At 42.8% G+C, this 14,684-nt stretch overlaps 1 protein-coding gene across 3 annotated transcripts in view; it reads right to left on the reverse strand.

Annotated features, from left to right (window-relative positions):
* The window catches only part of SMARCC1 (SWI/SNF related, matrix associated, actin dependent regulator of chromatin subfamily c member 1), a 173,022-nt gene extending 159,099 nt beyond the window's left edge, over positions 1 to 13,923 (reverse strand). For 2 of the 3 annotated variants that reach the window (XM_045991006.1, XM_045991007.1), the window contains exons 1-2: positions 13,668 to 13,923; positions 4,667 to 4,786 (exon numbers count right to left, since the gene is read on the reverse strand). In XM_045991006.1, the coding sequence (XP_045846962.1) occupies positions 4,667 to 4,786; positions 13,668 to 13,862 (315 nt within the window). In that variant the 5' untranslated portion in view covers positions 13,863 to 13,923. The remainder of the gene's footprint in view (positions 1 to 4,666; positions 4,787 to 13,667) is intronic. The other variant, XM_045991005.1, reaches the window with a different exon arrangement.
* Positions 13,924 to 14,684: the final 761 nt, after the last annotated feature.

Genomic DNA, 14,684 nt, shown 5'->3' on the forward strand with positions numbered 1-14,684 from the left:
AAAAAGTGATAGGGCAAATGTAGTAAAATGTTAACAATCAGGGACTCTGAATGAAGGGAAAATGAAAGTCCTTTGCATTATTCTTGCAAAATTTTTACTCTGAATTAATATGAAACTTAAAGTTACTCAAAAAAACCTCAATTAGTCACACAGCTCAGAAAATGAAGTTACATTCATCATCCAGTTGAATAATTCCCATTAGTACAAAATGAGCATGTACTTCCAATATCTAAAAATTTACTCATAAATTATATACAGGTACTTACTACATTGCTAATATATTATACATACATAAAAAATCACATATTCAAAAGTAGGTATTTTTTTTAAGTAGATCTTTTTTAAGATTTTATTTATTTGACAGAGAGATCACAAGTAGGCAGAAAGGCAGGCAGAGAGAGGGGGAAGTAGGCTCCCAGCTGAGCAGAGAGCCTGATGCGGGTCTGGATCCCAGGACCCTGGGATCATGACCTGAGCCAAAGGCAGAAGCTTCACCCACTGAGCCACCCAGGTGCCTCAAAAGTAGGTAGATTCAGGGCGCCTGGGTGGCTCAGTGGTTTAAGCCGCTGCCTTCGGCTCAGGTCATGATCTCAGGGTCCTGGGATCGAGTCCCACATCGGGATCTCTGCTCGGCAGGGAGCCTGCTTCCCTCTCACTCTCTCTGCCTGCCTCTCTGCCTACTTATGATCTCTCTCTGTCAAATAAATAAATAAAATCTTTAAAAAAAAAGAGTAGGTATTTTAAAATGAAAAAGTTAAAAAGCAAATCCAAAGAGAAGGAATGATCTTGCTCCACAACGGAATTCATCCAGTACCCAGTAACTCCCAGTAACTCTCCTCTTCTAATTCAACCTGTACTCTAAACTCCAGCTTTCACTTCCCACAAGATTTCTAAACCTGAGGAACCGATCAGAGAACCAACGCTAACACAGACCAAACTGAGTACCTTTCCCCAGAAACCTGCTTTTACTCTGGGTTTCCCCTTCGTGCTAAAGCCGTCTGATTGCTCAAGGTAGCAAAGTCTTTCTCTTTCCAGTCCCTGTATTGCACCCCCTGCAAGAATATTACCAAGTTCTGCCCCCTTGAGTTCTGAGTTCCTCTCCATCCTCTTTAAATCCACTGCTTCAGGCGCCTGGGTGGCTCAGTGGGTTAAAGCCTCTGCCTTCAGCTCAGGTCATGATCCCAGAGTCCTGGGATCAAGCCCCGCAGCGGGATCCCTGGTCACAGGGAGCCTGCTTCCCCCTCTTTCTCTGCCTGCCTCTCTGCCTACTTGTGATCTCTCTCTGTCAAATAAATAAATAAAATCTTTTTAAAAATTCAAAAAAAAAAAAAAATCCACTGCTTCTGAGACACCTGGGGGGCTCCGCCGGTTGAGTGTCTGCCTTCAGCTCAGATCTTGGTCCCAAATCAAGCCCTCAATCAGGCTCCCTGCTCGGTGGGGAGTCTGCTTCTCCTTCTGCCTGCTGTTCTCCCTGCTTGTGTTCTCTTGCTCTTGCTCTCTCACAAATAAATAAAATCTTTAAAAATAAGCAAGTACACAAATTCAGTTTCCTCCACATGGTATCATCACAGTGGATTATTAGAGCAGTTTCTTCATGGAGAGTTTTCAAAGCCTCCAATCTCAACAGCTTCCAACCCATTCTTCACACTGAAGCCTGTGGGATTATTCTAAAACCCACAATCAACTAACCCACCCACTACTCTCTCCCTTATTGTGGTTCCCCAACACTCAGGAGATAAAGGCCACACATCTAGGACAGTAAACTTGGCCTATTACGATGGATTCTAGCCCATTTCTCTGCCTACTTGTCCTCAGCTCTCCTCTTATTACAGAGTCGCAACTACCTTAGAGTACCACATTTTCTCAGGCCTTAATGCTTTTACACGTTGCTATCACTGCCTAGAAATCCCATCCTTCAGCATTTCCCCAAAGAACTCAGACTCAACTTTCAAGTCTCGAATCCAAATGCCCTTTCCCCCGGAAGACATTTCCTGAGATCACCAGCAAACTCAAAGGCTCTATTCCTTCAGCTCACTAGAGTGTGTGTCCCTCCAGGACAAGCAATACACTGTACTGCTCTTTAAATTCTCAGAATTTGGTAAGCAACCAAACGCTTAATACTAGCTGAGCTCCTATCAGTTGGGGGAGGGGGGAAGCACTTTTTAACAAACCTCAGGGATAACCAGATAATCTAAAAAAAAAGATAAAACTAGATCCATTGCTCACACTCAATACCAAGATAAATTCTAAATAGATGGGAATTAAGTATAAAAAATGAAACCACATAAGTACTAGAACACCTCACTGAATTCCTTCCTCACCTACAAGTGAAGAAAGCTTCCCGGTTCAAAAACCACAATTCTATGGGCACCTGGCTGGCTCCATCGGTGCAGCGTGTGACTCTTGATCTCAGGGTGTAAGTTCCAGCCCCACTTTGGGGGTAGAGATTACAAAACAAAAACAAAAGAAAACGAAAAAATATAATCCTGTAATGTCTAGGTAGCAAAAATGCCATAAGCAAACTAAACACATTTATTGCAAGAGCAGTAAAAAATATACATTATCTTCAGGGCGCCTGGGTGGCTCAGTCGTTAAGCATCAGCCTTCAGCATCAGCCTTCAGCTCAGGTCATGATTCCAATGTCCTGGGATAGAGCCCCACCCATGGGCTCCCTTCTCAGCGGGAAGCCTGCTTCTCCCACTCCCCCTGCTTCTGTTCCCTCTCTCGCTGTCTCTCTCTGTCAAATAAGTAAAATCTTTAAAAAAAAAAAAACTAAGTAAGCTCTTGAATTAAAAAAAAAATACACACACACAATCTTCTGTTCTGAATCATACCTGAGAGAGCAATGAGTTGTTAAAAAATTTAGTGATGAATCAGACACATGAAAAAATGCTCATCATCACTAGCCATCAGGGAGATTCAAATTAAAACCACATTGAGATACCACCTTACACCAGTTAGAATGGCCAAAATTAGCAAGACAGGAAACAACGTGTGTTGGAGAGGTTGTGGAGAAAGGGGAACCCTCTTACACTGTTGGTGGGAATGCAAGTTGGTGCAGCCACTTTGGAGAACAGTGTGGAAATTCCTCAAGAAATTAAAAATAGAGCTTCCCTATGACCCTGCAATTGCACTACTGGGTATTTACCCCAAAGATACAGATGTAGTGAAAAGAAGAGCCATCTGTACCCCGATGTTTATAGAAGCAATGGCCACGGTCGCCAAACTGTGGAAAGAACCAAGATGCCCTTCAACGGATGAATGGATAAGGAAGATGTGGTCCATATACACGATGGAGTATTATGCCTCCATCAGAAAGGATGAATACCCAACTTTTGTAGCAACATGGACGGGACTGGAAGAGATTATGCTGAGTGAAATAAGTCAAGCAGAGAAAGTCAAGTATCATATGGTTTCACTTATTTGTGGAGCATAACAAAGAACATGGAGGACATGGGGAGATGGAGAGGAGAAGGGAGTTGAGAGAAATTGGAAGGGGAGATGAACCATGAGAGACTATGGACTCTGAAAAACAACCTGAGGGCTTTGAAGGGGCCGGGGCTGAGAGGTTGGGGAAGTAGGTGGTGGGTAATAGAGAGGGCACATATTGCATGGAGCACTGGGTGTGGTGCAAAAACAATGAATACTGTTACACTGAAAATAAACAACAACAACAAAAAATTTAGTGATGATATAAGAACACCCAAGTCAGCAACTTCTAAGATTTAAAAAAAAGGTCTGCCTCTAAATTCAGTGGAGGCGGCAAACATTAGACTGGAAACTGCAAAAACTCAAATCAGAGAATTAGAAGACAAAAATTATGAAAAAAGCTACAAGTTATTCCTAGAAATCTAATGTTTACACAGAGTTCAAAAATATAAATGAAGGAATATGGGATGGGAGAGAAGACAAACTGAATATTCCCTGAGCTAAAGAAATATAAATGAGTCTTTGGATCGTGACTTATAACTAGTCATATTCCTAAATTTCAAAGATCAGTATTTCAAAGATCAGTATAAACAAGGGGAAATCAAGTAATCAGATTTTTCTCTACAAAATCAAATATAAAGGAAAGAACAAAACCAGGGGCACCTGGCTGGCTCATTTGGTAGACACACAACTCTTGATCTCCATCTCCAGTTCGAGAGTTCAAGCCCCATGCTGAGTGTAGAGATTACTAAAAATAAACAAACTTAAAAAGGAAAGGAACAAAACCTACATATTTCAAAAGGAAGAAAGGCATAACCCAGTATTTCTACACCAAACTGTCCAAGTATCAACTGCAAGGACAACAATTATATTTTCACACAAGCTCAGAAAATCTTACCAACAGAAGATAAAAATTCCACAAAAAAGTATCCTAGCCACAAGAACTGAACCTGGTAGAAGACCTGGTAGAAAAGAGACTACAAGGAAACTACGACATAGTAAAATGTTCACAGTTAAGTCTATAAATAGTTGTTGTGATGTTTCATGCAAATGTTAAATGTCTCCTGAAAGTGACACTTCCTACACTGAAAAAGTAACAATAATCTATCCTGAAAATTCCACTAAGGCTCTTTGTTTATTCTACCAGACAGCAGCAGTAAAGGAAAGAGCTGTAGGCTTCACTTGAGAGCACAGAGGCTGCAGATTGCCCAGTGTTATTCCAAGTTGATGTACTTACCGGGAGTTTGGTGAAGGCCGGATTGGTAACATGCTTCCCAAAGGCATCTTCCTGGAACTGAAGAAGCTGTACCACCAGCCCAGCCAGCGTTTTGTTGGTAGGAGCATCCGCATGAACATACTGCAAGATAAAGATGGGGACTCAAAAACTGCGACAGTTGTGTGGAAGAGAACGGTAGCTTACTTCTTATTACCTACTAAGCACTGGCCAGGTGGCAGATTTGCAAAGGTCTGAAACTTGGTCTCTGCATAAAAAGAGCTTACAAAAATAAATACTGGGAGCAGTGGGAAGGGAAAGATAACTGATCTCTTTACTTAACAGGTCTGAAGGAAAGAAACCATGCCCAAGCAATGAACCCAAGTCATCTCGTGTACACCTGGACCTAAAGGTGATGGTGAGATCTTGAACCTCAAACTTGAGCCTGATACTATCATCACATGAGACCTATGTATTTTGTAAGCGGGAGGATAACCTGTGGCAGAGAACAGACTATACTCTTTTTAAAACAGGCCAACAAATTTCTTTGACACTCCTCTCATCAAGAAGTGGGGTGTATGCTCTTCCTTTGCTGAATCAAGACCATCCTTAATGATTAACCCGTAACCATCAGAATGCAGTGCAGGGATCAGGAGTGATGCTGTGGGACCTCTGAGGGTAAGTCAAAAGCTTCCAAGTAGTCCCTTGGGAAGAGTCACCTCTGGAATCCTGAACTACCACGAAGTCCAATTACCTGAAGGCCACCATACTTTGAGGAACCCCAGACTACAGGGAGAAGCCTCTTGGAGATACTATGGCCAGAAGCCCCAGCTGATGTCCCAGAAGACTAACAGTACAACCACCAGACACATGAGAAATAATGGTTCCAGATGATTCTGCCTCCAGCTGTCAAGTTATCCCCAGTCATCAAATCTTCCCAGTTGAAACCCTAGACACAGTTCTCAGAGACAACTGTCCCCATTGTACCCTTCCAAATTCCTGACAAACAGAAACTCTGAGCATAATAAAATGGTTTTACGCCAAGAAGTTTTGAATATAACAAAATGGTTGTTTTAATGTGCACTTAAAAATGGTTAGGACAGTAAATTCTGTTACTTTTTTTACTACAATAAAAAAAATTTTTTTAGGGGCACCTGGGTAGCTCGGTCAGTTAAGTATCTGCCTTCAGCTCAGATCATGATCCCAGAGCCCTGGGATCAAGCCCTGCTCCACAAGGAGCCTGCTTCTCCCTCACCTCCTTGCTGTGCTCTCTCTCACTATCTGTCACTATCTCTGTTGCTATCTCTCAAATAAATAAATAAAATCCTAAAAAAAAAATTTTTTTAAACAAATATATTCGAAAAGTTATCCACACTAATGTCGACAATGTCCAAAGGCCAAACCAGTGGCAGAGAACAAGCTAGTTCCACAGCAAGGAAAGATAACAGGTAACATGACACGGAAAGCATAAACTAGCAACTTAAACTAAATGTCAAAGTTTAATTATGAAATGTTTAGCATCACTTTGGAAAGCCAACGCACTCAATAAATTTTTTCTAAGCCTCCAATTTTAAGCAGGAAAAACATTTAAAGACCTCCTTGAAATTCAGAAGATAACAAAAGATAGCAAAATGAATTTTTCTTCCTGGGACAAACCTCATTCCCTTTATCACCCATTTCAAGATTAATATGATAGAAGTTTCTATTAGAAAGAATAATTTGTAAGTGATTTATACATGGCAAAATGATTATCAGCTGCACATTCTACTCTTACTAGACTGAATGGCTCTCAATCTGTACTACTGCCAAGCAAAGATAAAGCATGATATAAAAAGGCAATTCTTCTTAAAGCTTAGTATCCTCCCAAAGTTTATTTATTCAGGGGCATTAGCTTTCCATTCTCAATGAAACAGCCAGCACGCAGTTCACTTTGCTAAAGACTGATATTTTGTTGGAATGCTTTATATTACAAGACCAAATGCTGGTAAAATCCAGCTCACTGCCTGTATCTCTGTGGACCAAAAGCTAAGAGCAGTTTTTAGATTTTTAAATGATTGGAAGGAAATTTTATTTTATTTCATTTTTTTAAAGATTTATTTCAGAGAGAGGGAGAGAGCATGCGCAGAAGAGGCATAGGGAGAGCGAGAATCTCAAGCAGACTTTGAGCTGAACAGGAAGCCCAACACAGGGTTGGATCTGACCACACTGAGAGTATGACCTGAGCTGAAACCAAGAGTCAGACACTTATCAAACTGCAACACCCAGGCACCCCTGGAAAGAAATTTTAAATAATATTTTGGGGCACCTAGGTGGCTCAGTTGATTGAGGATCTGCCTTTGGCTCAGGTTGTGATCTCAAGGTCCTCAGATCAAGCCCATGTTGGGCTCTCCGCTCAGAAGGGAGTTCGCTTCTCCCTCTCCCTCTAGCCCCAACTTGTGCTTTGTCTCCCTCTAATAAGCAAAAAAAAAATCTTTAAAAGAAAAAGAGTAATATTTCATGACACATATTACATGAAATTCAAATTTCAGTGTCCATAAATGAAGTTTTATCAAAACACAGCACACTTACTCACTACACATTGTCTACGGCTGCTTTCATATAATAGCAGTCAAGCAGTTAGAATTGAGATGACATGACCTGAAAAGCCCAAAATGTTTACTCTCCTACCCTTTATAGAAAAAAATCTGCCTATTCCTGTTCTAGACATTCCTTTTTCATCCTTATAAAGTTTTCTTTTATATTTTGGGTGTTGCATGAAAAGACGTTTTCATAAGGTCACAAAGTTAAACACCTATGCCACACCACCAGTCAAAAAATGGAAACAGGGCGCCTGGGTGGCTCAGTGGGTTGGGCCTCTGCCTTCGGCTCAGGTCATGATCTCAGGGTCCTGGGATCGAGTCCCGCATCAGGCTCTCTGCTTGACAGGGAGCCTGCTTCCTCCTCTCTCTCTCTGCCTGCCTCTCTGCTTACTTGTGATTTCTGTCAAATAAATAAATAAAATCCTTTAAAAAAAAAAAAAAAACAGGAAACAAACTTCATACAATTAAGCATGTAAGATATCAATTCTGTTGGCCTAAAATAATGTCTTCCAAATTTTAGACCCACTCGGAGTTTCGAATTCCATAGGTCAGGCCCAAGAATTTTTATTTCTTAGAAGTTCTCAGTGACACAACTGGCATGGGAACCCACTTCAAGAACTACTAAATTGGGGCACCTGGGGGCCTCAGTCAGTTAAGCATCTGCCTTTGGCTCAGGTCATGATCCGGGAGTCCTGGGATCCAGGGAGTCTGCTTCTCCTCTGCCCCTCACCCTGCTTGTGCTCTCTCTCACATTCTCTCTTCCAAATAAACAAAATATTAAAAAAAAAAAAAAGAAGAAGAAGAAGAAGCACTGAACTTTTTTTTAAAAAGTCTGTTTCAGGTATTACTATACATCTTAAAGAATATACTTTATTATAATTTAAAACTTAAAGGGGAGCCTGGGTGGCTCAATCAGTTAAGCTTCTGACTTAGGCTCAGGTCATGATCTCAGGGTCCTGGCATCCAGCCCCGAGGCTGTATGCTTCTCCCTCTCCCTCTGCCCTCCCCCTGACTCCATGTTCTCTCTCTCTCAAATAAATAAATCTTTTTTAAAATTTAAAAATAGAAGTTAAAAACCAGTTAAGCAATTTTTAAATGTTGAAAACTGCTTAAAACTCCCCTTTCCTGTAATATACTGCCTACTGCCAATTCCCACAAAAACTATCAAGTTTACTTTTTAAGGACTACACACGCTAAAGTGACAATTCAGTATTTGTTTTTTTCCAACTTACTCAACATAGTAAATCTTTAATAAGTAATACTCGATTAGTAAATAATTCATAGCACCCACATAATAGAATCTTTAATAAACTCTTCAAACGTATCCTACAGAACTAACAAAATATGGAGTACATATCTGCAAGGTAACTTTATTTTTATAAGAATAGGTTTCTCAAAGGGGTCATTAATGTACTGCAATTTTCTGTACAAAGTGACATGAAAAATTAATGAGTCTAATTTTTATTTTTCAGATACCTGTAGATAACTGAACAATGCCAAATCCTAAAACTGAAAAACATACCATCGTGGAGGAAGGCTATTCAGCAAAAACCAAATCAACCCTTTAGGAAAAACCAAGTTTAGCAACTGCTATACACATAGCTTCATATATATTCTAGATTTCACTACTATCCAAGTTTCATCTGATGTATTATCATTCAGAATACAAAAACGTAAAAGTTTTCATGTAGACAACTTTATAGTTTCAAAATAAAGATGGCCAGGTTCAAAGTTCAATCAAAATTATTACCTTAGCTATTTTTAAGCCCAATTTTTTTTAGACTTTATTTTTATTTTATTCATGAGACACACAGAGAGAAAGGCAGAGAGAGAAGCAGACTGCCTCGGGGCTGGATGCCAGGACCCTGGATTCATGACTTGACCGGAAGGTAGACAGACGCTTAACCAACTGAGCCACTCAGGTGCCCCCAATTTTTTAGTTATAAAATATTCAACCCTGGTTAGATACTTTCTCCAAATCACCCACAAAAGTTACCAAACATGAAAAAGGTGACATTTTTAATTCATAAATGAACTGTCACATTAATATATTAAACCATACCTCACAACCACTCAAAAGGCAGCCAATGTATGACCAGAAGGTCTTTAAATCAACTTTTTAAGATTTTATTTATTTGACAGAGAGAGAGACAGAGAGGGAACACAAGCAGGGAGAGTGGAAGAGGGAGTAGCAGGCTCCCCGCCGAGCAGGGAGACTGATGCAGGGCTTGATCCCAGGACTCTGGGATCATGACCTGAGTCAAAGGCCACTGCTTTTTTTTTTTTTTTAATATTTTATTTATTTGACAGAGAGAAATCACAACTAGGCAAAGAGGCAGGCAGAGAGAGAGGAGGAAGCAGCTACCCGCGGAGCAGAGAGCCCGATGCGGGGCTCGATCCCAGGACCCTGGGATCATGACCTGAGCTGAAGGCAGAGGCTTTTACCCACTGAGCCACCCAGGCGCCCCCAAAGGCCACTGCTTAAACAACTGACCCACCCAGGTGCCTCTTAAATCAACTTTTAAACATCTTAAAATATTAATATTCTACTTAACCAATAATAATAAAACAAGCTGACCATGGGATATACGCAAAAGTATCATTACCACCTCAAATTTAACATAACCCCATCTTCAACAACTATCACATTTGATTCAGTCTTATGGAAGTCAATCTTACTCTCAATTTACATACGGAAAATTAAAACAGAAATCAAGTTATCTGCTCAAGGACATCAGCAATTAGCAGCCAACAGTATGGAACACACAAGTTCCAAAGTGTAATGCTCATTCACTATCCTACAGAAACATAAGAGAGCTCATTTCAAATGGCTTCAAAAAACATTACCTAAAACATAGATTTTCGACAGCTTTCAAAATACTGAAATCTGATTAACAAAAAAATTAATGACTAAAGATTATTTCAGTCATAAACATTTTATCTTTTGATCAAAAAAAAAGTTCAACATCATGTTTTACTTAAGACAACCAAAAATTTTCAGTCTCAAGTATTTTAAGGTAGAAAGATTTAAAAAAAAGTAAAAGAAAAGAAAAGGTAGGAAGATAAGTTTAGAAAGTTTTATCAATATATCTGTTTCACGCTATCTATGGCATGAATGAAATATCAAGTTTAACAACTTGTCCCTAAACAAACCTACTGCAGTAAATGCCCCATAAAACAAACAAAAAAACCTGTCTTTAACTGTTAAATACTTTATGTAAAGTGTACTGAAATGCATTCCTTTGGAAGTCAAGTCTAGTTTAGTAACCACCCTTAGATTGAAATCATCCTGACATCTTAAGTCTTATTTCGAGAATAAACCAAATCAGGAAGAAATTTACCTGGGAACTTAACGGTTTACAGATATCCTTCACCTCCAAAGTATCTGAGTTGAAACCATTTAAGACCAGTAAGGCTTTATCGTTTGAAAATCACTCAGAAGCCATTGACAGAAATACAGCTTTCATCTTCACCAAAGTTAGAATGAAAGACATGTAGCCAATAATACAAAGGCAGCACAGGCAGATGAACAAGCTTCTGCCCTGCAGCTGGACTTAAAATGCAACCTCAAGCCAACTGCCCTGTGCTTCTACTCACCTACTTTTTCCCCACTCCAGGTGTCACCTCCTCTGGACTTCTTTGGCCTAGTTGAAGCTCATCCTAATCAAAAAGTACTCCCTTTTCCTTCTGTGATCCTGAGCCAGATTTAGCAATAAAGCTTAAATGACTAGGTTCCTAGACTAATCTGTTCATTCACTGAACAAACATGTACTGAGCACCTACTAAGGACACAGAGAAAATAAAAACAATACAAGGAGGTTCTCTTTTAACTTGAAACCATATGAGTTTTACAAGTGTCTATCTTTACCAACATTTTCCGTTACCTTCCACTACATTCCCTGATGAGAGGGATTATGAGTAGCAAAAAGATCTGGGGCTCTGGAGCCAGGCAGACCTTCCTGAATTCCAAATCTGCCACTCCTAATTGTAATCTTAGAGCACTAAGTCACTCACATCTGGAGTCTCAGGTTCCACTCATGTGTAAAATGAAATAAGTATGTATTAACCATGATGGCTGTAAGGATTTGAGTAATGGTTTAAGAGCCCAGATACAGTTAGATGTCCGGTTGTCCATGGAATGCATGGATAAACCCATTAATAAAAATGGGACAGACTACCAATGTCATGTTTCATTCAGTTGCTGAGATTTATCAATGTGAAAATGTAGTATTAAATGCAAAAAAAAGTTTAATTAAAACCTATCAACGTGTACACTGAGTGGAAATATACTGTGTCCTGGATAATACTTTCGCCACTCCAACACCACTCCCTAAGGCTGACAGGTTTCTAGCTGTCAGGCATAAGGAAAATACAATTCTCAATTTCAGGAGCCCCAAGAAATACACTCTGGCCTCATGAAACCCTGCTATCTAACTTTTACTTTACCTTTAAGGCCTGAAGAATACTGAGCCACCATCTGCCCAATGGCCTCAACACTGTGGTACAAATTCCTCAGTCTGCCCCAGAACCACTTCTTCATCCACCAAGCAAACCCATTCCAACAAAACTGGGCCCAAACAGATGCACACAGAGTTTGGAGAGGTAGAAATTACTATTATTTCTCTTTCTCCTTCTCCTTCCTCTTCCTTGATATCCAAAGGAATATTTCTCATTTCTGCTAAAACTACATTGATAAACTGTTATATGTCAATTATATCTCAATAAAGAAATCCAGACTGAGGGAGGAGGAAGGTTACATTAAGGTACACTGAATTTAAAACCCAAAGCATTGGCTTAAGGGCACATAATAAAAATAATACTTTCATAATATAAATATTCAATTCCCTTAGCCACTTCTAGAAGCTCTGCTGCCTACAAAAAAAAGTGACCAATTTATCACTGTATAAGGGAGAGCAATATTCTTTTTTTTTTTTTAAGATTTTATTTACTTATTTGCCAGAGAGAGAGAGACAGAGAGAGAAAGATCACAAGTAGGCAGAGAGGCAGGCAGAGGCAGAGGGAGAAGCAGGCTCCCTGCCGGGCAAGGAGCCCAATATGGGACTCGATCCCAGGACGCCGGGATCATGACCTGAGCCAAAGGCAGCAGCTTAATCAACTGAGCCACCCAGGCGTCCCAGGGAGAGCAATATTCTTGTCTACTTAAATGCAGATGAGAAAAACTGGCAATCCCAAATGTGACTGCAAAATTTCAGGGCGAAAAAAGTCAAAGCATATAAAAATATATATCGTCTCTCACTTCCTAAAACTTCAGGAAGAAAGTCACTTCTGAAAGTACTACAGTGTAATGTCAAAGGAACCCAAGATCCTGTCCCTACCAACCTCCAAAACCTGACATACTCCATTGCGCTGCGGAACTCAAATGACTAGGTTTCTAGACTACCTCGTCTTTTCATTCACTGAACAAATATTTACTAAGCAACTACTGAGGGCGAGGCTATGAGTACCAACCATGTTGGGGGCGAGGGGACAATGCAGTGAAGAGGCCTGACAAGGTCCTTGCCCCAGTGCTATGGTTCTCAGTGGGGGAAGTATGGCACTTGAAAGGTGTGTTCGGAAATCTGGGGCAGAAGAGGTATTTTGGGCAGTCTGCTTCATTACACACTTCCAAGGGAGTCATTCCTATGTATCTACAAGGGGAGTTAAAAAACACTCGTTATAAATAAAAGGTTAAGTCACAACTTTCAATACCACTGACTCAGCGGAACTTACCTCCCCAAAGTAGGAGAAACAGCTAAATGAAAAGAATAATCTCACAAAATGGTACAAGAGAAATAAAGGTGATACGAAGTGCGGCAGTCAAGTATAAATGGGGGTCTCAGGGAAGGCCTCCCTGAGAAACACGGTAAGAACAAGTACGTTAACTCTTGTACTCACACTGCACGGAACTACAAGTACAATAAACAATGTCATTTTTTTTAAACATCAGTGCTCATCAATACAATCACCCATTATATCGGCCTGCTATTACTAACTTCCGAGTACAATGTCTAGTCATTCTTTACCAAACCAACAACAGGCAGCAGAACCTGAGCTACCTCACTTGACTTGAAACAAAACTTGAAGCTGCCCTCACAACCCTGCCTCGGACAGTTTGTAAGAATCATTGTTCGCACACCCAGTGCCACTAACAAAAGAGATTCACGCCCTCCGGGTTGCTGAGCTCGAGATGCTCCTGCACGCCGGAGCGAGCCGGAGCTCTGGCCCGCGGTGCGGGGACTCCCAGAGGCCTGGCCCCGGGGTCCCGGTGCAGCCCCCGGCGCGCGGGCGCCGAGAGCGGACGACGGGGGCGTGGCGGGCCCGGCGCCTGCCTTTGTTGTCCCTCGTGGCGCGCGGGGGGGAGGGGCGGCCCGAAGCCCGCGAGGCCAGTAGCTGCGCCCGGCTCCCGTCGCGTGGCCTCCCCGGACCCCACGGGCGCGCGAACCCACCTTCTTGTAGTGCTTGCCCAGCCAGACCCGCACCGAATCCAGCTGGGACACCGTCTCCGGGCTCTCCCAAAACTTGCTGGCCGGGCCACCGTCCTTCCGCCGATAAACGGCCAGGCCCGCGGCCGCCGCCGCGCCTCCCGCGCCCGCGGCGCCCGCCGCAGCCCCCAGCCCGCCGCCGCCCGCCGCCGCGGCCATAGTCGCCGTCCGTCGTCCCCACCGCCCGGCCCGCCCCGGCCCTCGCGGCGATCCCGGTTCGCACCCGCGCGCGCGCGCGCAGCCGCCGCCACCGCCTCCCGGCCCCGCCCAGCCAACCCCCTTCCGGCGCGGAGGGCCGGCCCCGCCCCTTCTCGGGACCCGGTCCTTAACCGAAGAGGGCACGCGCGCACGCATGCGCAGCACCGGCGCCAGGCGGACTGGGGATGAACGCTTGCTCCCGCCTCTTCCGCCCGCCGAGGCACGCTGCGCACCTTCTTGGCTACTCATCGTGGACCTGAGGGTTATGCTGTAGCCAAGTTCCTGCATCCCGTGAACCACTGCCCAGAGGTCCTGTGTCATTCCCTGGCAGCGCCAGAGAGGAAAGACCTGGCGTGAGAAGTTCGGAGGGGGAAGCCCGTTTACAGTGTCGAGTGCTGCCCGAGGAACCCCCAGGCGGGGCGGGAATCTGCGTTTACTTCCCCCCTGGCCTCAGACTTTGTGCACGGAGTGGCCGCGTAGCCTTTGTAAACGTCCACCTGGCACCATCACCCGGCGCTGCTTGGGCAACACACACCTTCCTCCCCCTCGTGGCTGCAGCCACGCCGGCGCTTTCCTACCTCGGGGCCCTTCACCGGCTGGTTCCTGAGACCTGGACAGCTTTTACCCTATGACTGTGGCTTAGGCGCTTTTAAATTCATAGCTTAAGGGTGCTTTAGAAAAAACGATCTCTGACCGTACTTATTGACCAGCTAATCACATTCACCGGACATTCTCTATGTAGCACTCACCACGACCTGGTATTTTTCTTATTTGTCCACATCC

This window comes from Meles meles, chromosome 20 (assembly GCF_922984935.1).
Source record: "Meles meles chromosome 20, mMelMel3.1 paternal haplotype, whole genome shotgun sequence".
Lineage (NCBI taxonomy): Eukaryota > Metazoa > Chordata > Mammalia > Carnivora > Mustelidae > Meles > Meles meles.